This window comes from Melospiza melodia, chromosome 2 (genome assembly GCF_035770615.1).
Source record: "Melospiza melodia melodia isolate bMelMel2 chromosome 2, bMelMel2.pri, whole genome shotgun sequence".
NCBI lineage: Eukaryota > Metazoa > Chordata > Aves > Passeriformes > Passerellidae > Melospiza > Melospiza melodia.
The window spans coordinates 124,694,380-124,716,317 of NC_086195.1; the positions used below are offsets into that span (position 1 = coordinate 124,694,380).

Consider the following 21,938-nt stretch of genomic DNA (forward strand, 5'->3'; position numbering starts at 1 on the left):
TCTGTGTCTGTCTCTGTGTGTGTGTGTGTGTAAACTGGAAGCATCCAGAATTCAGAATGGTGGACTAGAAACCATGCAGGATTGTATTGGGCTTAAAAGCATACTTAGTAGCTGCTGGCACACAGTTCAGATGCAACTAAAAGTTCAGGGTTTTTTGGTAGCTCATCTTCTATCACTGCGCCTGAGTGGGTCGCAGCTGGTGAGAGAGAGACGGTGAATCTTGTTTCTTGAATCAGAAGGCCGATTTATTAAGATATTATATATAATACATTAAGACTATACTAATAAGAATATAGAGAGAGGTTTGCAAAGCAGCTAGGCTAGCTAAGAATAGATAGAAAGAATCTATAACAAAGTTGTGGCCAAGGACTCAGTCCCTAGCTTACACTTGGTGATTGGCCCTTAATTATAAACATGGGAACATGAACCAATCACCAATCAAAATAGGTGCCCCTGTTGCATTCCCCAGCAGCTGATAATAATTGTTTATGTTCTCTTCTGAGGCCTCAGCCTTCCAGAAGACACAGAAATCTGAAAGAAAGGATTTCTGTGAAAAAATGCCTGCGACAATCTTAATAATTTTTCTTCTAACTCAAGTGGGTGAAGCCCTCTACATGAGCTGCCTCTGGGTTGAGTTACCAGAATAGCAAAACTGGATGCATTGTTTTACACAGTGTGTGATTCTGCTTCTGTATTAGCTTAAAGGAGTAAAAGTATTGTGAGAAGAAAATCCATCTGACCTTGCTGTAGTATGGAGAGTGGTGATCTGTCATTTTCTGAACAGTACATGCATTTTGTTATAATTCATTATGCAGTCCAAGTGCTAAAGTATTAGGAGTGTAAATGTTGACAAAGTTACATCCTAAGAAAATCTGAAACTTCGTAGCTTTTTTCCCTGATGCTGTACAGCACATTTTTTCCTTATAAGTTTCTTTTTACCATCTTGGAAAAAAAAAAAAAAAAACCCAAACATGTAGCATATGTGACATAGATTACTATAACTGCCTTTGTCCTTGGTCTGTACTTGAATTCATATTTCTAAAGGTGATGCTTTTTGTTATCTGTATCACCTGTTCTGTCCAAATTATTAGTGATTGTCCATTCTCACTCATAGTGCTCAGATCCAGTTTGGTTCTTCCTTAGTTTCTACCATAAGGGTTTTGATTTTTTGGCAGAATGAAGAAAGTAGCAGAATGAAAGTGAGGGTAGGTGTGTATGCATACACACACACACACACACAAACATCTAGATATATAAAAATACAAATATTTATATGTATACCTCTTCACTCTTATGCACATATGGTATGAAGAAAAAAGTAAGGTAAAGGTGAAGGCTTGGAAATGCTATTCCTGATATTTTGGCAGTGTCTGTTCCCGTTTCCTTTGCAGCATTGTGGCTGCATACATTTCTTTGTGTTCCTGATTATACATAAGCATATCCCACCTAAACCACTGTAAAGCAACAGTCTCCCAGATTAGATCTGTGAAAGTTTACAGTAGAAGGCATTTTGCATTTATTTCACAGATAGAGAGCCCAGAATTTGCAGAGCCTTTTCAGATATGTTTGTCATGCCAGCAATCCTAGTGAGGACTTGCATGTTTAAAAAAAAGGAAGAGAAGGGTTATAGTTTGTCCAAATGAGCCCTGACTTTGCTGAATCTTTTGGAATATATTTGATAGGCTAACAGTTGTAGAGATAAACTAGTGTGTTTAAGAAGGAAACAAAAAATATTAGGAGCTTATGTGGTTCAAAAGTTCTCAAGGTTTGATTGAACTGCAACTCCTCTACAAGTTTTTTGGGGTGTTTTTTTTATTGTTGCTTGGGGGGGGAGTGGTATTTTGTTTGGTTTTTTGTTTTGGTTGTGTTGTTGTTTCTTTTTTTTTTTTAATGGCTCTTTTAAGAACAAGATGCTGAGTCATGCTTTTGAAACTGCTTGTAAATAAAATTTATTTGCAGTACTGTATCAGCTCTAGATGTCCATTCAGTAATGGAATCATAAAATCATGATTTGGACATGGGGAGCTTTCCATTCTGCTGTTCTAATAATCACAGTAGATCTTTGTCTGCTGTGTTTCTGACTCATCCTACAAATACATGTTGTTTTAAAAATTTTGGTTTGCTTTTTTTTCTTGTGCTTTCACTATATTCAGTTCCCCTCTGTTTGGAGACTTTCAATTAGTTCTTTTGGTAGTTTTACACCAAAAAGTCTGTTACTGCAGATTGAACTTTATTTTGTTGTAGGTTCAAGATGCTGGGCAGGAGATGGTGGCATCTTCTGGCACACCAGGATCAGGCAAATCAAAGGTAATCAGTCCTCACAAACCTAATTTATTTGCAATAGTTGCAAGGGTTAGCATGCAAGCTGTGACTAATAGGAAGACAAAGATATTTTTAACATTTCTTCTAGACTGGAAAAATTAACTTATAAACATTAAGATAAAGTGTTTTGGAAACCATGAGGAAAAAAATTCTCTTTTTTTTATGTTCACTTCCTGTTATATTTGATAAATTATTAATAGCATCCAGTTTTGGCAGCAGTCTTTTTCATAATGGACACAGACATCTTTGCATACAGTGGAAGTAGATTTAAACAATGACAATGTTAGGTCAGCATGTTATTTTCAAAATATTGTTCAAATTGTATTACTGAATTGTAATCCGTCCTGAGTTTTCCTAACCAGTGCTGCCCAACTGTGTGCTTCAGAATTGTTTCAGAAAAGTACAAAATGAGGAGTAGTTTCTGTTACTGTAATTGAAATAACAGAATTGGATAACAGCATCAGTAGCTTGGACTGTTATTCTTCTTTGAAATGTTACACTTCTTGCAAATGTATGTTAAGAGTTTCTTGTCCTAAAATTCAGCTTTTTGGAAGTCTGATGATAAAAGGCCTTGTTTCTATTTCCCTCTGGGTTAGAGGAAACTGGTTTCTCTGATATATACTTTCTTTACAGCTGGACACATTGCCCAAGGAAGACCTCATCAAGTTTGCAAAAAAGCAAATGATGCTTATACAGAAAGTGAAGTCAAGATGTGCAGGTATCTTACTGGAGAGTGCGGTTTCTGCCTTAATGCTTGGCACTACCTGACCTTTTCAAATATCACAGTGTGATTTTGATAGGTAGATTTAAATTCTAGGCAAAAATACAAGATTTTATTTTTCTTCAATTTTGCTTTTTATGGTGGGAGGGTAAGGACCGAAGTAATTTGATTAAGAAAGAGAAAAGAAGCATTGCTTTTGTCAGGTATTAAATTAATTTTGGTCTGACAGTATGGCATGACAGTGTAGCTTGTGGAAAAGTTGAAGTGGGATTTGTCATTGTCTCTTCCCTGTATTGGTGCAGGTTGATTTTCAGGAAGCAAATGGGAGGAGGAATGTCTGGTATTTTTTTTTGTATAATTAGTAGAGCTTAGTTTGCTGTAGAGTACAATGACTTCTTTTAGATAGATTCCTACTTCATATTTGATAATTTATTGCCTTAACCGGAAATGCTAAAATATACCAAACAAATTTTTATGCTTAACACCTAAAAGTACCTGTAAATCTGTGCTCTCATGTGCTGTCCTTGCCCACTCTGCAGTCTCTTTTCCTCCAGTGGCCCACTACTTGGACTGGTGTCACTTCCCCTCGTTTGGAATGACAGTTAATGCTGACTGCTGGTAGCTGCCCTCTGAAACAATAAGGATACAGAATGGGCTGTACCAGGCTTTTCCTCAGTGTGGTTATTCATAAGATCTTGTTCTTCTGCTTGCTGCCTATTTTTAGAGAAACAGTAGAAACTGAGTATCTTTCCTCTGATTTAAATTGATTATGAAATAAAAGGTAAAATGGATGATCTTTAGAAGAATTTCTATCTGTTGTCCCTCTATCCAAGCCAGGAAGTTTTGCTTCCTCAGGAAACCATGCTCAGTGTCTCAGGACTGGAGAAGTAGTACTGAATATTTGTTCTCTTTCTGTTAGTCCTGTCTATCACTGAGTAACAAACAAAAATTGGTGAAGTAAAAGACTTCTCTGATTTGAATAGAAGTGTTATCAGGCACAGGATTTACTAAAATCTGCTACTGTGATGCAGCATCAATTCATACTGTAACGTTTCTTTACATTTTAAGAACTGGAGAAAGAAATCGAAGAACTCAGATCTAAAGCAGCTACTGCAGGAGGTGATGATATTATTCAGGTAGGAATATGTGATTGTTTTCTATTGTATTATGTAAAGTTAGCTGAAATAAATCCACAGAAATGATTTGGTAAAAAGTCAATAGCTTGAAAACCATTATTCAAATTGAATGTAATCAATCTGCAGGAGTCCAAGACACTTCCTAAAACCTTTTTTTTCCCTTCTCCCCTCACATCCTTACTCCACTTGCCAGCAAACACTCTTGGTTCTGTGAGGAATAGTACAAAGTACATTTTCCAGACAGAGCTTACCACAGCACTACAGTACTTGTAGGGAGCTTATAAGATGTGGACAAACTTCAGAAGGGCCTGTTGCAATAGAACAAGGGATAATGGAGTTTTAAACAAAAAGAGGGTTGATTTAGATCAGATATAAGGAAGATTTTATTTTTTTACAGAGAGGGCAGTGAAACATTGGAAGAGGTTGCTCAGAGAGGTGGTAGATTCCCCACCCTTGGAAATATTCAAGATCAGATTGAATGGGGTTCTGAGCCACCTGATGGAGTGGAAGATGTCCCTGCTCACTGCAGGGGGAGTTAGACTAGATGGCCTTTAAAGGTCCCCACCCACCCAAACTATTCTGTGACTCTGCAAATGTCCCCAGCAAGACTTTTCCTTGTTTGGCTGGTTAGACCAGCTTTTATTTATTTTGGAGTGACCATTGCAGAAAGACTTTAGCCATTTAGAAAAGTTCTGAATCAATTATTTGATGAGATTAGAAACACATAATTCCAGTGGTATGTCACAAGAAATAATTATAGGATCTGTTTTTCTCAAGATAAGGGTCATAGCATACGAAAGCGAAAATTGGTACTGAGGAGGAATTTCTCAATTAGAGAATTGTTTTGAATAATTTGGATGGAGGTCTCTTTTCTGCAGAAAGGGAACTTCACCACCATCACCTGGTAATCAAAAGTTGGCGGATCACAAGTACAATTTTTAAAAGAACCCAAAATCATTTTTTTAGTCTCCCTATTTCATATCAGTTTTATTTGGGCTGAAAGCAATTTTTAAATTGCCGACTGATGTGTTTATTTTACAAAAAGTGTCATAATCTATATGTGAGTTTCTACACTGTTTCCATCATTAAGAAACCCTGCTTTCAGTATTCTTTTTCATTTAATATTAGGCTCTCACAGAAAGGCTGGATGTGGTGCTTCTGGAAAAAGCTGAAAGTCAGCAGCAGTGCATAGCTCTGAAAAAAGAAAATGTTCAAATAAAGCAAGAAGCAGAGGTACTGAAATGAGCCATAGAACATGAAATATTTCAGAATTTTATTTATTTTCTACATTTCCTTGTTGTGTATCAAATTTTAATCTTTTTCTTCACTTACTTGTGTTCTGTATCTTTAAAAATTCTTTAAAAATCTAAAGGCTGTATATATTAAAGCATATTTTCTCTGTACCCCCTAGTTTATAGTAATAAATAAAAAAATCTTGTATCTGCTGTCTAGATCCACAGCTGCAAGAAGAATTCAGTCTGTGCATTAAAAGCCTACATAGGCTTCAGTCAGTCAGCTCTGTCTTTCCATGGGAGCACGAGTTTACCTTTACAAGGTAAACCTTTAGATATTCATGTGAGGCTTACCTTTAGATATTCATAAGAAAGGGCCTGTCAGCCAAGGCACCTATATTATATTGAGATTATATCAATAATCTCAATTAATGATAAAGTGAAGACTGAATTGCTTGCAATTGATGGATATTGTTATATTCCAGATACCTGGATTTGATGCTCTAAAATGAATCTGATCTTTAATGCATTATGAGAATAGTTGCTAAAGCTGAAGTGTGTCGTGACCATTTTGTGAAATTATGCTGGTAAACATGATCTAGGACTTAGTTTTCCTTTCTCATTTTGCAAATGTTCTCATGCTCTCTGTAGTGTCTTCTGAATTGAGTTGTCCTGATACAGTTAGATATTTAAAGCTATAACAGTTTTTAAAACTGTGGACTATTACATTTTCTAATTCATCATTGTAAACAGTTACTTGGAAATATTGTGTGCTAAATTACCAGTATTTAATAATTTTCTTGTTTGTTTAGGCTGCAGTGGCTAAAACAGGAGAATTACAGAAGCAACTGGAACAATCAAGAATTGACTCTATAGAAGAAATAAAAGCTCTGAAGAGTGAATTAGCAAATGCAGAATGCAAGCACAATGAGGATTTAAAAAAGCTGAAAATGGAATTAGATGAACAAGTGAGGAAACAAATGGAGCTGGTGGAACAGGTTGAATGTTACAATGATAGTCAAAAAGAAGTTAAAAGATTACAAGATGATGTCCAAAGAATTAAATCTACTTATGAAGAGCAAATTTTGTGTCTGAACAAGCAGTTGGAAGCTGTGAATGAAGAGAAAAACAAAGAAGTGACAAATCTGCAAGAAACTATTAAAAGCACCTCTCAGTGTTACCATAATGAAATAAAAAATCTGAATGAAGAGCTTAAAAAATTAAAAACTGCTCATCAGGAAGAGGTGTCAGAACTAATGCATCAGATTGAAATATCATCTAAAGAAAATGAAGAAAAGCAAAATCAAATAAATCAGTTGCAGCATAATTTGGCAGAGAAAAATGCCAAGGATGAAATGCATGCTCAGACTGACCAGCGTGAATATGACTTGGAGCAGCTGAGAGAAGTGCTACATAAAAATTTAGAAAACAAGATAGATGTTGCAGATACACAAGAAGAACCTTGTGTAAAAGCAAAAATGGAGGAAAAAATTAGGTACCTGGAGCATAGTTTAGAAGAACTCCAGTCCCAACATAGTATATTAAAAGATGAGTTAACTTATATGAGCAATGTCAAGACAAAACTGGAAGAGGAAATCCATCGTATGAAGGATGAGTACTTTCATGAGCGGGAAGACTTGGATTTTAAGATAAATGAATTGCAGCTTACTAAAGAAGATTACTGCTGTGTAATTGAAAAACTAAAATTGGAGCTTCAAGCAGCAGGACAGCACTATGAAACTGCTGCAAAAGAGCACAAATTAGAGGTTCAGACTCTGAAAGATCAGCACCAGAGAGAAATTTCTGAACTAAATGAAACTTTATTATCTGGTTCTGAAAAAGAACAGATGGCATTAGTTTTTGAAATGCAGGAACTTAGAGAACAACTTGAGAAAGTAACTCAGGAGAAAGAAGAAGCAGTGTCCAATTACAACAGCCTGAGAGAAACAATGGAAACTCTACAGGCTGAGCTAGGTGAATCTGCTGGAAAGATCAGCCAGGAGTTGGAATCAATGAAACAACAGCAAGCTTCTGATGTCAGTCAACTGCAACAGAAGCTCCGGGCTGCTTTCAATGAAAGGGATGTTCTTCTTGAAAATGTAAATCACCTCCAGGAAAAAGTAAAAAAATTTTCAGAAGAGACAGAAGAACTTAAATGTAAAATCGTTAGTCTTCAGGAGGACAATAGTGCAATGGCAAGCTCCGTTGACCAAAAAGAGATTACTGTAAGAAAACTGGAAGAGAAGATCACTGCTCTTACTGATCAAAACAGGGATATTTTAAATGATGTGAAATGCTTGAGTGAAGAGAGAGAAACCCTTCAGGAAACATGCAAGCAAAAACAAGTTAAAATGCAGGAACTTCAGCAAGAAGTAGATTGTGCTAACCAGGACAATAATGACCTGAAGCAAAAGGTAGAGGAATTAACAGAGAGACTGAATGAAGCTTTCATTTCTAAGGGTGAAAATGCTCAAATGCTAGAACAATTAGAAAAACAGATTGAATCTCTGGTGCATGAAAAAGAGCGGCTTTCATCTGAGGTGCACACTCTTCATGAGGAAAATAAGAAACTCATTCAGGAAAAAGGTGAATTAAGTGAAGAGCTGGGAAAGACTACGTCTGAAAAAGATAGTTGTTCACTACTGAAAGAGCAGTCTGAAAACTTAGAAAAGAAACTACAAATGATGACTGCAGAAAAAGACCATATATCAACATTACTTGAAAATGAACAAGTGCACACATCCCTTGTAAGAACTCAGCTATACCACTTACTTGAGCAAGTGGGGTTCAGCATTTCAGATTCTAATGAAGAAAATGATTCTCTTAACTTGTTAAAAATTGCAAATGAATGCTTGTCAAAAATTAAAGAAGAGCAGTGCCTTGCTCATCAAAAGGAGGAGGACGTAATTAGTTTGCAGCGAGAAGTTGAGAGATTAGAGGAAGAAAATGCAGCTCAACATAGGGAACACAGATCCCTGATTCAGGATTTTGAAAAAGAAAAGAATCTTTTGAGAGAAGAACTGGAAGGAGTGTTGTCTGAAAAAGAAGCGCTTCAACATGATATCCAGGAGTTGAGAAATGCCAGTGAAAAAACAAGGATTGAAAATCAAGATCTTTTAGCTAATACTGAAGAGATGAGTCAAAAACTTGCTCTTTATGAAAATCAAATACAAGAACAGCAAAAAGGATCTGAAAAACAAGACGACTTAAATTTCATTCTGGAACAGAAGGAAACTGAGCTTAGAAATGTGAAAGACGAACTGAGTTCTCTAAAGGTTATATTTTGTTATTGAAGTATAAAGACTAAACCTCTAAAGTCTTCAAAATTAAGGTTCAAAAAATACTTTCGATTCTCTCTTTTCTGTTTTTTTTTTTTTTCCTTTTTTTTCCCCTTGGCCTGAAAGTGAGTCTCCCTTGTAGAAAGCACATATTTCTGAGTTTTCTAGCGCCTCAGAATTCCCTTCTTCCCCCCAGAAAAAAAAAAATGAAACAAAACCAATCATAATGCTTTTTTGACAAAAGTTGCTTGTATTTGACCCTTTATTGCAATCAATATCCCTTGAAACAATCAACTGACTAGATGGACTACCTAACCTCATAATCCTTCACCTCTAGCTTTCTGCGGTTCCATCTCAAACAAAACTTCATCTGCATTAGCTTCAGGTCTTGGGAATTGCTGGTTTTGTAAAGCTGACAGTTGCAGAATGAGGGTGTCTCCCCTTTTTTATTCTTGGACAGGATAAAAAAGGGGAGACACCCTCATTCTGCAACTGGATGGAAAGCAGCTCTTAAAAGATTGGAATGTTCTGCTTTTAGCATAACTGTACTTTCATCAAGCTGATACAAAGCTGCTCATAAAGGCTTTCCTGGTCAATGTTCTTCCATGTAAGAACATGGACAGTTTGAGATGCAGCTGAAACTTCTGGTGGCTTGTTAGGGACAAAACAGGTACCACAAAGAAATGTTTGTAATACTTCTTATATCTTTGTTTATAATACAGAATTTAATGGAAACAATGACTGAGAAAGCTGATGAGCAATCTTCAGTAGCAGAGCTTCAAGAGAAAATTGGTATCTTTCTCAATTTTTTTTCTTTTATATAAATGATCTGGCTTCTTTGGATTGTTACCTTTTCTTTCTTTGCATGATTGTCCGGTATTTCCACAAGTCGAGGAAGATGGGGAAGTGGATATTAATGCATCTTCCTATAGTATTCCTTCCACTGGGAATTTAAAATGTTAGCATTTTTTAATTGGATATGATTTGATATTTTAAGGCTTTTTCTTTTTCTGTACATCTGTCTATAAACAGTGTAGTGGATTTAATCTTTATTTTTTAATGTGGGAAATTTATCAGTAAGAATCCCCAAGGCTACCAGAAGGAAAGGGAAGCAACAGTGCCAAATCTACTGTTGTTTTATTGCAGTTATCCCAACACAAGAGCAGGAAAATGCTTCTGAGTTGTTAAATTTATGTAGAAGTAGACAGGAATATCACTCCTAACTGTGATGGAAGCTTCTGAAACAGGGAAAGATTGTCCAGGGAAAGATTGCCCCTAAGTTCTCTGTATGTCTGGATGTTTTAGCTTCAAATTAAATGTTTGACTGAATGAAACACTTCAACACCACCCCATCCTTTATATTTTGTTTGGTTTTAAAGTCATGCTGATGTTTGTGTTCTCATTGAATTTCATTTAATTTCATTTCTTGGGAAGAAATGGAAGGGTGTAATTTTTAACTTTCTTATGTATTTCTTTTAGGGATGCTTGAAAAAGAATCTGCTGAAAAAGGAGAGAAGCTAAATAAAATTAAAGTGGTTGCTGTGAAAGCCAAGAAAGAATTAGATGCCAGCCGAAAAGAGGTATCCTGACTAATTCCTAATATGAAGAAGATTTTGCATGGAGGGCTTTGTTTTAATGGCACACACTTCTTTTTAATAAGGTGCAGACTCTGAAGGAAGAGTTGGAATTCGTTCGATCAGAAAAAGATCAATTGTCTGCTTCAATGAAAGATGTAATTCAAGGAGCTGAAAGCTATAAGGTAAGAATAGTGCTGCATTCACAAAAGACAGTAATCTGTCAGAAAATACTTTGGGTTTGAAGCCTAGCCTGGATATACATTGCTATTTACTTGCACAATTATGTTTCACAAAAGAAATTGTACAGTTAAATACCAGAATCAAGAAGTGTAAGGTTCTCTTAAGGGAACCATGCAGCTGTTGTCAGAAGAAAGTGAGACACTTCCTTTCTACTGGAATGCTGTTTTTAACTCTTTTGACTTTGGCATCATGCATACCAAGCAATGTGTTGCTAGGCAAAACATACATCCCTGTGAATTCTGAGAAGTAAAAAAATTGAAGATCAGTTTGAAAATCCTTAAATGATAAAGACAAACTTGTAATTTCCTGGGAGCAAGTCTTCTTGGAGCACATATCTAGGCACATGAAGCAGAAGCAGATGATGAGTCAGCATTGCTTCTCCAGGAGAAAGCTGTTCCCTGTAAGACTTAGGAGGAGAAGCTGAGGGAACTGGGGTTAGGTAGTCTGGGGAACAGCAGGCTCAGGGGAGGCTTATCACTCTCTCAAATACCTGAAAGGAGGGTGTAGTCAGGGGGGGATCAGTCTTTTCTCTCAAGCAACAAGATAGGACAGAGGGAAATGTCCTTAAGTTCTACCAGAGGAAGTTTAGATGGATATTAGGAACAGTTTCTTTACAAGAAGAGTGCTTGAGCATTAGAACAGAGATGCAATGGAATCACCCTCCTTGATGATATTTAAAGTACGATAAGTAAACACAGCAAGCACTTTATATAGAAGTAGATGAGGTAAACACAGCACTTAAGGACATATGTTAGTGGTGGATTTGGCAGTACTGGGTTTACAGTTGGATTCAATGATCTTAAAGGTCATCTCCCATCTAAATTATTCTGTGGCATCATTGAGAGTATTACATTGACTGTTGTTCCTCCTTCTCCCCCCAAATACAAGAAAGACATTGATAACTGGAAGTGATTTCAGTGGAAGGATGACAGGTTGGTCAAGGGACTGGAATAAGTGATGAGAAGCTGCTCAGCCTGCAGAAAACTTTGAGGGAGCCTGATAGGAGTCTTCCAGTACCTACAAAGACGTTATGAAGAGAGGAGAGTCAGGTTATTAATGGCGGTGCAAGATAAGACAGTAGTCCTCAATTGAAAGGAGAGATTCCAACTGTTTAAATGAATAAACATTTTCATGCTATGAGAATGGTTAAGCTTTGGAATAGATTGCTTAGTGGAGTAGCCATCTCCAATCTTGGAGGCAGGTCCTTGGAAAGACATGATTGGGCAAAGCTCTGAGCATCCTGGTCTCATCTCACTGCTGACCTTCCTTTGAGTAGGAGGGTGACACCTGCTGAGCTGTCTTCCAACCTGAATTATTCTAGAATGTCATGAACTCAAAGGATTTTCTCCCAGAGCCTGCAATGGAATGATAGCTTTAATTTCATTCTGATATTGCTGATGTTGCAGTAGGACAGCTCATGTAATGTAATACTAGGTAAACACACCTCAGAGGTATAGAATGTGCTTATGCAGTACATCTTGTGAAAAATTATGCCTTTGTGTTTGTATGTGTTAAGAATCTTTTGATGGAGTACGACAAGCAAGGAGAGCAGCTGGATTCTGAAAAAGACAGAGCAAATAATCTGGAACATCAGATAGAGGACCTCACAAGACAGCTACAGGTGTCATCTGAGCAGGTCAGTTCTGTATGTGGGTCTGATCCGTTGATAAGTACCATAAAAATTAATTCTGCCTATTGGGTGCAAGTCCTAATCATGAGATTGTTACTCTAGTTTCATAACCTACATGTGTTTTAAATAGTAACTTGAAATTCAGAGTGGTTTGTTCCTTTTCAACATCTGATACCTTACCTGGGCCATGACATAGATAACTATATCTAGAATGTCTGACTTTGTCAATAAAAAGAGTTGAATTTATCCCAGGTCAACTCACAGAAAAGAGCAGATCATCTCTGGCTTGATTTTGGACCTACAGCTCTGCTGCAAGTATCAAACTTGCAGTGTTTCTCCTGACTGCACACCTACACTTCTCATAAAGTGCAGTAACCTTTAACTGAGACATTTTTTTCTTCTATTTCTTCAACAAAATTTGGCTTTGGTTTTTTTATTTTTTTATTTACTCAACAAAACGTTTAAATATACTAAATTTGTTATGAATTTTGCATTTTTCACAAGGATTAGACTTTAAGATGCATTGGAGAGTACTATAGTGGCATTCAGAAGAGTCTAAAATAGTAATTAAGGGGCTGTGAGACACATTTTTCCAGAGCTAGCTGCAATGGGTTTGGTATTTAGGATTTAAACTCCCAGGCCCCATACTCCAGAGATCCACCTAGGCCACTGTTTCCTTATAAACACAAGCCAGTAGTAAAAAGCAGTAGTAAATTTCTTCCTAGTAAATAGGAAGAAATAAGAAATAATAGTATATATTCTGCTGATTATGTAGGCTTTGCATTTTTCAAGTTTGTTTTAAACAATTTGTAAATAAAATGCTGGTTAGGTAGTTGACATCTTTCACTTTTACCTCATTCTTAAAAGGCAAAATAAAGAATAGGATACATCATTGAAAATGTCAAAATTAAATCTGTTAAAGGCAGTGCAAAAGTATGCCTGATGCAGTAGAGTTCTCACTCTGTTCTGGTGGAAGACTTAGTGGTTCAGTCAAAGTTTACAGTTCAGCCTCTTTTAGGAGTTAATAGTATGATAATTTGTTTATAAATACAGCAGCTCTATTTGAAGTGTTTATTTGAAATACTGTATTGTTGCAAGGAGAAGGTGATAATGCAGAAAGCTTAAGTTTTTGAGTATTTTTTTCAGATTTATTTTGATTCTTGCCATTTTATAGAAAGCTGGGCAAATTAACTGAACAAAATAACCAAAATGTGCTAATGGCTTTAATTTCACCTGTTTATTAATGTGGTTTAAAAGAATTAAGCTGGACAAGACTCATCTCTAGGAGTGGTGTTTGTAAGGGATTTGGATAGAAATCAGTGTTGGGTATTTTTTTTAAATACAGAAAACATTTTATCTGTCAACATTGCACATAAATTCAGCTTATGTTTTTACCATTCTACTGTGCTAATTTCAGCATGATCAGTTACGCTCTGCTAATGAAGACCTCCTGGCTCGTGTTGAAACAGTGCAAAGTAATGCTATGCTGCTGGAAACTCAGATACTGGAGATACAAAGAGCCAAAGCAAAGGCTGACAAAGAGCTAGAGGCTGAAAAACTTCTAAGAGAGCAGAAAACAAAGGTAGTACTTCATAGAGATGGTAAATGGGCTGAAGCAATACTTTCAGTGGATGTGATTTCTGTTAGACCTTTGTAAACTGTGTTTGCATAGACCAGGTTCTGCATTTTCCCTCTGTGTTACTTGACTTTTTTGAAAACTTGGTCTATTCATTGAAAGAACTTTGCAAGGCTGTCAGTTCAGGTTAGGTGTAGTTGTACAGAATGTGAAAACCACTTCACAGTATTGTTGGTTTTTCTCTGGTTCACAGTGATTTCCTAAGAAAGGGATCAGCTATCTCTGTACAACACAAGTGTGTGTGTGTGTGTATGTGTGTGTGTGTGTGTGTGTGTCTAAGTATAGAAAGATGTTGGCATCTGTTTTGAAATTGGACTGCATAATTGACAACTACTTAAATTTCAGGAACATAGTGGTGCTCTCCGAGAAATGGAGGAACTTCAGATGCAACTTCAGAAGGAAAAGAAACATCTGCAGAAAACTATGCAAGAACTAGAGCTGGCCAGAAAGGTAGAGTTGCTATCCATGTTAGTGCTTGATGGGCTGCCAAAGATTTTGGCCCATCTGGCTGTGTTGAATGCCTCCCTTTCTGTTCTGAGGCTTTTAAAGCTGGAGGTTTGCAAAAGAGAGAATGTAAGGGCTTTTGCCCCTGGTTGTGTGCTTGAAGAGCTGAAATGTACTTTTGGAATTGGTTTTGGTTTTATTTTTTGTTTGTTTAGCTTGGGTTATGTGGCCTTTAATGAGTAGAAATAAGAATAGAATTCAGATGTCTGGAGTACATGTATAGTGCACTGTTAAGAAATTGCCTTGGTTGTAAGGACTGAAGATGACAAAAACTAATACATACAAAATACCTACTGATAGAACTAGCCACAGGTTTCAAAGTTTTTGATTCTTGTTTGAAAACAGATTATTTACTGAGGATGTGGAAACCCAGTGGATGGATGATGTTTGTGGATATGGGTAAAGACAAAATCTTTGTCTGATGGGCAATATAGTTTTTTACAAAATTACAAAAGTCTTAGCAGGCAAGGGAAATTCTAAGCTCTAACTTCATTTTGTGTACCTTGCAGGATGCTCAGAAGAGTACACTGATGGATATGGAAATAGCTGATTATGAAAGGCTAGTTAAAGAACTTAATCAGAAGATTACTGATAAAGACAACAGAATAGAAGATCTTGAGCAAGAAACAGGGATTCAGAAACAGAAACAAGAGACCCTACAGGAAGAAATAAGTAAGTAAACTATAAACAGAAGAGTCACTATGGTATAGTTAACAGTGGTAAAAGATACAATTAAGAAACAACTTCTCAAGTCAGCAAGTGAGCTTTGCAGGGAATACTAAAACAGTTGCATTAGGAAAGCAATTTTGTCTTAGATGAACCTTTACTAGGTTATCAATCACTTAATCCAGTGTTCAGCACTTAAAAGCCAATTTACCTTCCTGTCATACTGTGTTTATTACCTGATAAAGTTATGAAGAAGTTCTAAATATTGATGACTGACAAGGGTTTCATTCAGATATACCACACTCATAAAACTTTACTGATTACCATGTGAAAATTCCATTTCTTCCTATGCTCAAAGGTAAAAACATTTCACTTATTATAAGGTCTTTGTGATAACTTAGGAAAAGTTTACTAAAGTTAGTGTAAATTACTTGTTCACAGCTCTTAAGGAATCTGTTAGAATTTTAAAAAATATTTTCCAGCATTTTTAAGGAAATATAACAGGGGAAGTTTCCTTTGCATATAATTGTTTTTCTCTGCCTTAGAGTCACTTCAGTCAACTATGCAACAGGATGAGGAAAGAAATGCCAAGATAAAACAACTCCTGGTGAAAACCAAAAAAGAGCTGGCTGATTCAAAACAAGCTGTAAGTGCATATGCTAATGACTGTATTCTATTTTTAAACTAGATTTTAAAAAACAGCTGGTAGCTGAATTTTTAGGTTACTGAGGTTTGGAGGGGTTTTTTTAATCTCCAGGTAATTTTATCTTGCAGGAAAATGACCACCTAATGTTGCAGGCGTCATTGAAAGGGGAACTGGAAGCCAGCCAACAGCAAGTGGAAGCTTATAAGGCAAGAAACTTCACTTTTTGTTAGTATGAGTCTTCTCATTTAAGTAGTGAGAGTGTGATTTGTACTGGGCACATGGAATATAAGCTGAAGAATAAAGAGGTGCTGGTTTTACTTTTAGGTTACTGGTTCTTTTTCATAAATGATTTTTGTCTGTTTGCTGCTTTCCCCAAATATTTTTTCCTATGAATTTCATTAAGGTCTACTCTCTCTTTTTCCTCTTTCCCCTTCCACCAAAGGAGAGGACTGTGGAGTTTGAAGCTTGTAACTGGAATATATTTTTTAATGTTTCTTTAAAAATGGAAGTTTCTCAGTTTAAGAACAGAAGAGCACAACGTTGTCAGCAAAAATCTAAAGTGTTGTCCATCTGTATATGGAATAGAAATGGATTAGAATGTAATGAAAGAAGCAGACAAGGGGGAGAGGTTGCCTTTCTTAAATGCTTCCACCCCAGCATTGTAATTATGTCTTCAATTCTCTCTTTAAACAGCATCACTTTTTAAAAATTATTATGTGGTAACCCATGTCTATTTTTTTATTCTATTTTTATTGGATTTTAATTTTGTATTCACCACTTCTGTGCAGGAATTACTGTAGTAGAGTCCTAGGTTCTCAGTGGCGTGTTGCCTTGGAGAAATAAGAAAAGTTTTTGTGATAGTGAAGTTTTCCACTGACTTTTTCAGATTCAAGTGGCTGTACTGACATCAGAGAAGCACAAAGTTCAGGAGCAGCTGAGAACATCCTCGGAGCAGCACCAGCGTACAATGAGTGCTTGCCAGCAAAAAATTGCAACCCTGCAAGAGGAGTGCAGAGCAGCCCAGGTATTCCAGTGGAAGAAGTAATCTTAGAGGCTTAAGAAGGGGGATTACCTGCACTCTTTGCTTCTTCAAAAATATTTTGCAGATTTTTCACTCCTCTCTTTTTGTCTATCAGGAATTGTGAATTACCCCAGTATTGAGTGGTGGTGTAAAGGACAGGCCAGACTGTCCTGGTTGATGTGTATCGCTTGGAGTGGAACATCTGGACTTGCATACTGCTATTTACAGTAGGGAAAAACTTGTGGTAGTGGGGACCCAGGGTTTATTTAAGATGCTCAGGGAAAAGAAAAGTCTTTAAAGAAAAGAGCAAAAATGAAAAAACTGAATATATCTTGCTTCATATATAACCAGTTAACACAGATACTACTTCAAAGAAAAAAAAAGCTGGGAAAAATATATTTACCAGCACCTTTTAATATACTGAAATATGAGCAGCTTCTTAATTGGTAGCTGAACTACATGGAAAGCTGACACTGTTGCTGAAGTTTATTATTATTTCTGGGAATTTTTTGCTCATATAACCCTGTTTGGTCCTGGAACGCAATGTTTGCATTGGAGACAAACAGATTCAAAATATAGTAGGACTCTTATGTTCAAACCACCTTATGGGGATTACTGCACTACTCTGTGGCACTGTTGTATGGTAGGTGTGGTGGTAGGTGCATCCTGCAGGTAAGCAGCAGCTGAATGCAGCCTCTCAAAAGAATTTCTACATTTTAAAAAGCTGAACTGAAATGGACAAACTTTGTGATTGCTGCTACAGGAGGTTTGCCTTAGTTGTGCTGGTACACATGGATCATGGTTTCACAAATGTATTCTTCATACCTGGGTGCTTACAATACCTGTCTGTGGTGGTTTGCTCTGTGATGCTGTGAAATCAGCAAGGTTGTAGATCTTCCATATTGGCATGGCTTGAACCTCTTGGAGGCTTAGCTTTCCTATTTAGATGCCCTACATATGGAAAATAGATACTATTACAAGGCTATTAGCAAAGGAAAATTCCCTCTGAACACAATGTGGACAGGACACCAAGGCAGATAGTAGAAAACAGAAATTATGCTGACATTTAAGACTGTGTACCTGAGGACTTAGGAATATTCACACAGTTTGACAGGAAGAAAAGCAAAGGATTCACGTAAAGAAGATGGCTACAAAATGTGCAGACTCTGAAAATCTGAACCAGTGGCTGATCTGAGTCAGTTCTGTAGAATTTCAGTCACCAGTTCAGCTGAAGGGAAAGTTTCCAAAATCCTCCTCTTGGAGATGAGAACATTTTAGTTAACTGTAAATGGGAGTGATTAATGAATCCATGAGCTTGTCCTAAGATCCAAGAAAGAAACCTGTGTTAGTGCTGTTTTGTTTTTCTTTTTAAGAGGAATATGCAACATGAGTACTGGAAGGGTGGCAACAATCTTTGCTGTATAGTGTACAGTCAAGGATGAAGCTACTGTGATGTGAGGCAGCTTTCTGTATGTCCACAGAAACTCAGGCAATAGCTGAATTTAGAAGAAAACACAGACCAAACACCTTTACAGTCAACTAGAATATTATATCTGGTGCTGTGTAATACTGTTGCAAGACTGACTTAACTCCTCAGAATTATGCATAACTTTATGGCACGTTAGAATTTTTGTCACCCTTGTAGTAGTGGAGAGAAACAGAATTACGCCTCTTGTATTTTCTGTCACCTTTGCTTTCATTCAAAGCTGTTCACAGATCCCCTAGCTTATGAATCTCTCAGTTGAATGCAGTTTTTGAATTTTCAAGTATTCTTTCTTTTAATACTGGTATGTTGAAAATCAGTGTCTCAAGTTTCACATTACATAATACTCAGTTAAAATCTAAAGAAACTTGTTATGGTGGTTGCTGTTTTAATTATCTATTTTAAAGAAGGAAGTGAAGCAGGTGGTTTTAATTTTTTTCCCTGTAAGATGCATTTCATTATAGAGAAATAAGGGAGCAGTAGTCAATAGTATAACTTACAGCTTTGTTTTCTGTGTGATAGGCTGAACAAGCATCTGTTACATCTGAATTTGAAAGCTACAAAGTTCGTGTTCATAATGTTCTAAAACAGCAAAAGAGTAAATCTACTGCTCGGACAGAATCTGAAGGAGCCAAACAAGAAAGGTAAAACTAATATTTGTACTTGATCTGTAATCTGACTGTGGCACTGCCTGACTGAACAGAAGAAGTATTGTCAGTTCCTACTGTAATGGTGCTATATTAGTTTCTAATAGCTGGATTTGTCTTTTTAGCCATTATTTTTGTGTAGATCACCTATTGTTACAGTTGGAAGGACAAGTAAAATCTTAGGAAGTTTTTTATGACTCTCATGAGCAGAAGTTAGCTTGCACATTCTGTGTAGACTTGGCACATGGTTTTCTCTAATGTGAAATAGCCAAGTGCCATTTGCACCAAAGAGGTAAAGAGCAGATTGGTTCAGTTCAGCTGAGCTCCCGTTGAACTTTTTCAGGAGTGAGTGGTTAGGTGTAGGTAAAGCCAATTCAGTCATCAGTTACTGCATATTTATGAAATCCTGTATATTGTATCATACAAGGAAAGACTTGGAAGGAAAGAATTACACTTCCAGAAGTTCCCTGAAAATCCTTTAAGTACAGTCATAAGCCAGGTAAATTCATAGTCACTACAGAAAATGTCTCGACTCACTGCAGAAGTCAATCAATTTGTGCAGGTTATTTTTATTAGTCACCGATGGCTGCCCTTGGTGACAGACTGGGCGTTTATGTGTGCAATGCCAGGATTCGTTTCTGACAGACCCGCATTCGGTGCCGGCATTTGCGGCCAAACATCCACCAGAGGGCGACTGGTGCCTGGTTGGAGGACTCGGATTTAGGGCTGGTTTGGGGTTTTTGAAACATTCTTGCTTTTGAAGCATCCAAACTGTAAGAGCTGCATTTCTTTGACTCTCTTATTTGCAGAATTTTAAAAAGTTCTGGTATTGATAATTTTTTTTGTGAGAATCATCTTGAAAACAAATTGGATAAACAATAAACAGATGACAAACGGTTCCCAAAGAAATTATTTACAAGTATCAACCCTAAGGATTAGTGAGATACACAGTTCATTAGATAATGGAGGGGTCTGCATATATAAACACAGAAATCAGTAGAAAAAGAATGCATGTGACTTAAGATTTTTTTTCTTCCTGATATTTCTGATTTTGAATTGTTTCTGACCAACTGAGTTTATGTGTTATGGACTTGATCTTGCTTTCTAGTAATTTGCTCAAAATCTACTCCAACCATTTGTCCCCTGTATTTGGTCTTATTGAACTGACGTGCATTTACTAAACAAATGAAAAAAAAGCCTCACCACTTTCAAGAAGAAATTTTTTCTCCCATTTGATCCCCATATATTATTTTCCTTCTGTCTTGTCCCTCCTTGAAGTAGAAAGTGCTATCAGTCATGCTTCTTACCCTAATAGTTGCATTCCCAGCAGTTCAGATGGGATGTGGCAAACTTATTTGTATCTATGTTGAAACAAAATCTGATTGTTTCTGCTGTAGCCACATTCTGAAATTATTTTGGTCTTAGTGCTGTGTTGATTTATTAATAAATATGCAAATTGGATGAGCTATCCAAAATGTTGTGGATATCATATAAGTTCTGAAATAATTTAATTATTTTAAATGCATGTTGTGTATTCCTTTTTCTTCCACATGTAGGGAACAGTTGGAAATGGTGATAGATCAACTTAAAGTTAAGCTGCAAGATGCTCAGCATAATTCACAGATGAATGCATCTGAACTCCAGGCATTGCAGTCTGAACATGACACCCTGCTGGAAAGACACAATAAGATGCTGCAAGAGACTGTTGCAAAAGAAGCAGAACTCCGTGAAAAGTATGGTCTGCTGATGAAAAGATAGGGATATTTTATTTTGTTTGAATTTTGAGGTCTTAACATGCAGAAGCCTATAACTGTACTTCACAAAAAATAGGCATGTTGTTGAGAAAGTTAAAGGGATTTCAAAAGGATTGTTTGCTGTTTTTCACAAGCCATCAGAAGCTTCCACAATGACAGTGAGATAGTAGCTGATAGGGGAATTTGAGCTTTCTGCAAACCTTCTACCTCTTAACTATCAGACCTAAAAATTAACATTTTTTAAGCACACTGACTATTTTTAAGTCTAATGCCCAGCACCACATTTGTGTTGTACCACTCTACTAAATTTTATGGATGTTTCCTATTTAAAAAAATAAGGTAATTATATGGAAAGCAAACAGGTTCACTGACAAAATACCCGGTTCTTGTCCACCAAGCCCCTTTCTTACAGAAAGTACTGTACTTTGAGTTTATACTTGCCAGAGGCTTAATTTGCCTAATTTTTCTTTCAAAATGAATGGAATCTGTTTAATCTGTATCACTCCCTCTAAAATCACATGAGTACCAAATACTTGAGCTCCACAAAAAGCATCTATCATTGTCTTCTCTATTTAGGGTACAGAGATTGTCACATGAAGTATTGATTAGAAATTACTGATTGATATTAGGAACTGTTGACTTGTCACTGTCTTTGTACAGTTTTATCTGTTCCTGATAGCTACATAATGATTCATTGTAGTCAACCAAATTATGTTCTGCATTTTTCTGGAAACAACCCATTTCACAATAGATTCCCTTTATACCTAAACACGGCTCTGGCTCTGTTTAAGTCTGTATGCTTATAAGGGTAAGTTCTGGGATTAGTTTTTCCATAAATGCATTTAATTGCTTGTGACTTTATTTATTATATTAGTATATACCATGTCTATATTGTATATTATTATTTATTTAATGTATTTACTTGCCTGTGAGAATCTTGGTTTGCTTCTGGAGTACCTCCAAACCAAGTACAACTGATGAGTTACTGACATTTTTCTTGCTAACAGTTACACTCCTCTGCACTAAAAGTTGAGGTTTAGAAAAAATAAACTTACCTCCTTAGAAACCTGTGTTTTTAGAAGTCCGAAGTGCTTGGTAAATAAATGTTGTAGGAAGTGGAGTATAAGTGACATGCCCTGTATGATTCTACAAACAGTCATGATGCAGTTTTAAAATTTAAGAATGTTTAGACCACAGTGTCTCTTAAGTCTTTCATTATTTCCCAAAGATGTCTGAATTTTTTGTTCTGAAATAGAAGTCAAGTTTATATAGCACAGTGCATTCATATAATAAGTAATGTGTAACTTTTTCAGTCTCAGATTTTCCCTGTAAAAAGAGAACTTTAAATGAAAAAAAGTTGCACACATAATCGTTCTAAGATAATCATACGCATGAAAATTGAAAACTGCCTCAAACTGTAAAAATTTTGAAATGTAAAACTTACA

General features: G+C 36.4%; 1 protein-coding gene across 1 annotated transcript in view; it reads left to right on the forward strand.

The window, feature by feature from the left end:
* The window catches only part of GCC2 (GRIP and coiled-coil domain containing 2), a 31,591-nt gene that overhangs the window by 1,132 nt on the left and 8,521 nt on the right, over window positions 1–21,938 (forward strand). The window contains exons 2-18 of the mRNA XM_063149865.1: window positions 2,245–2,307; window positions 2,956–3,040; window positions 4,112–4,179; window positions 5,308–5,412; window positions 6,224–8,686; window positions 9,412–9,481; window positions 10,169–10,269; window positions 10,350–10,448; window positions 12,023–12,142; window positions 13,554–13,718; window positions 14,118–14,222; window positions 14,786–14,948; window positions 15,488–15,588; window positions 15,717–15,794; window positions 16,475–16,612; window positions 18,615–18,736; window positions 20,296–20,472. Coding sequence (XP_063005935.1) covers window positions 2,245–2,307; window positions 2,956–3,040; window positions 4,112–4,179; window positions 5,308–5,412; window positions 6,224–8,686; window positions 9,412–9,481; window positions 10,169–10,269; window positions 10,350–10,448; window positions 12,023–12,142; window positions 13,554–13,718; window positions 14,118–14,222; window positions 14,786–14,948; window positions 15,488–15,588; window positions 15,717–15,794; window positions 16,475–16,612; window positions 18,615–18,736; window positions 20,296–20,472 — 4,223 coding nt within the window. The remainder of the gene's footprint in view (window positions 1–2,244; window positions 2,308–2,955; window positions 3,041–4,111; window positions 4,180–5,307; window positions 5,413–6,223; window positions 8,687–9,411; window positions 9,482–10,168; window positions 10,270–10,349; window positions 10,449–12,022; window positions 12,143–13,553; window positions 13,719–14,117; window positions 14,223–14,785; window positions 14,949–15,487; window positions 15,589–15,716; window positions 15,795–16,474; window positions 16,613–18,614; window positions 18,737–20,295; window positions 20,473–21,938) is intronic.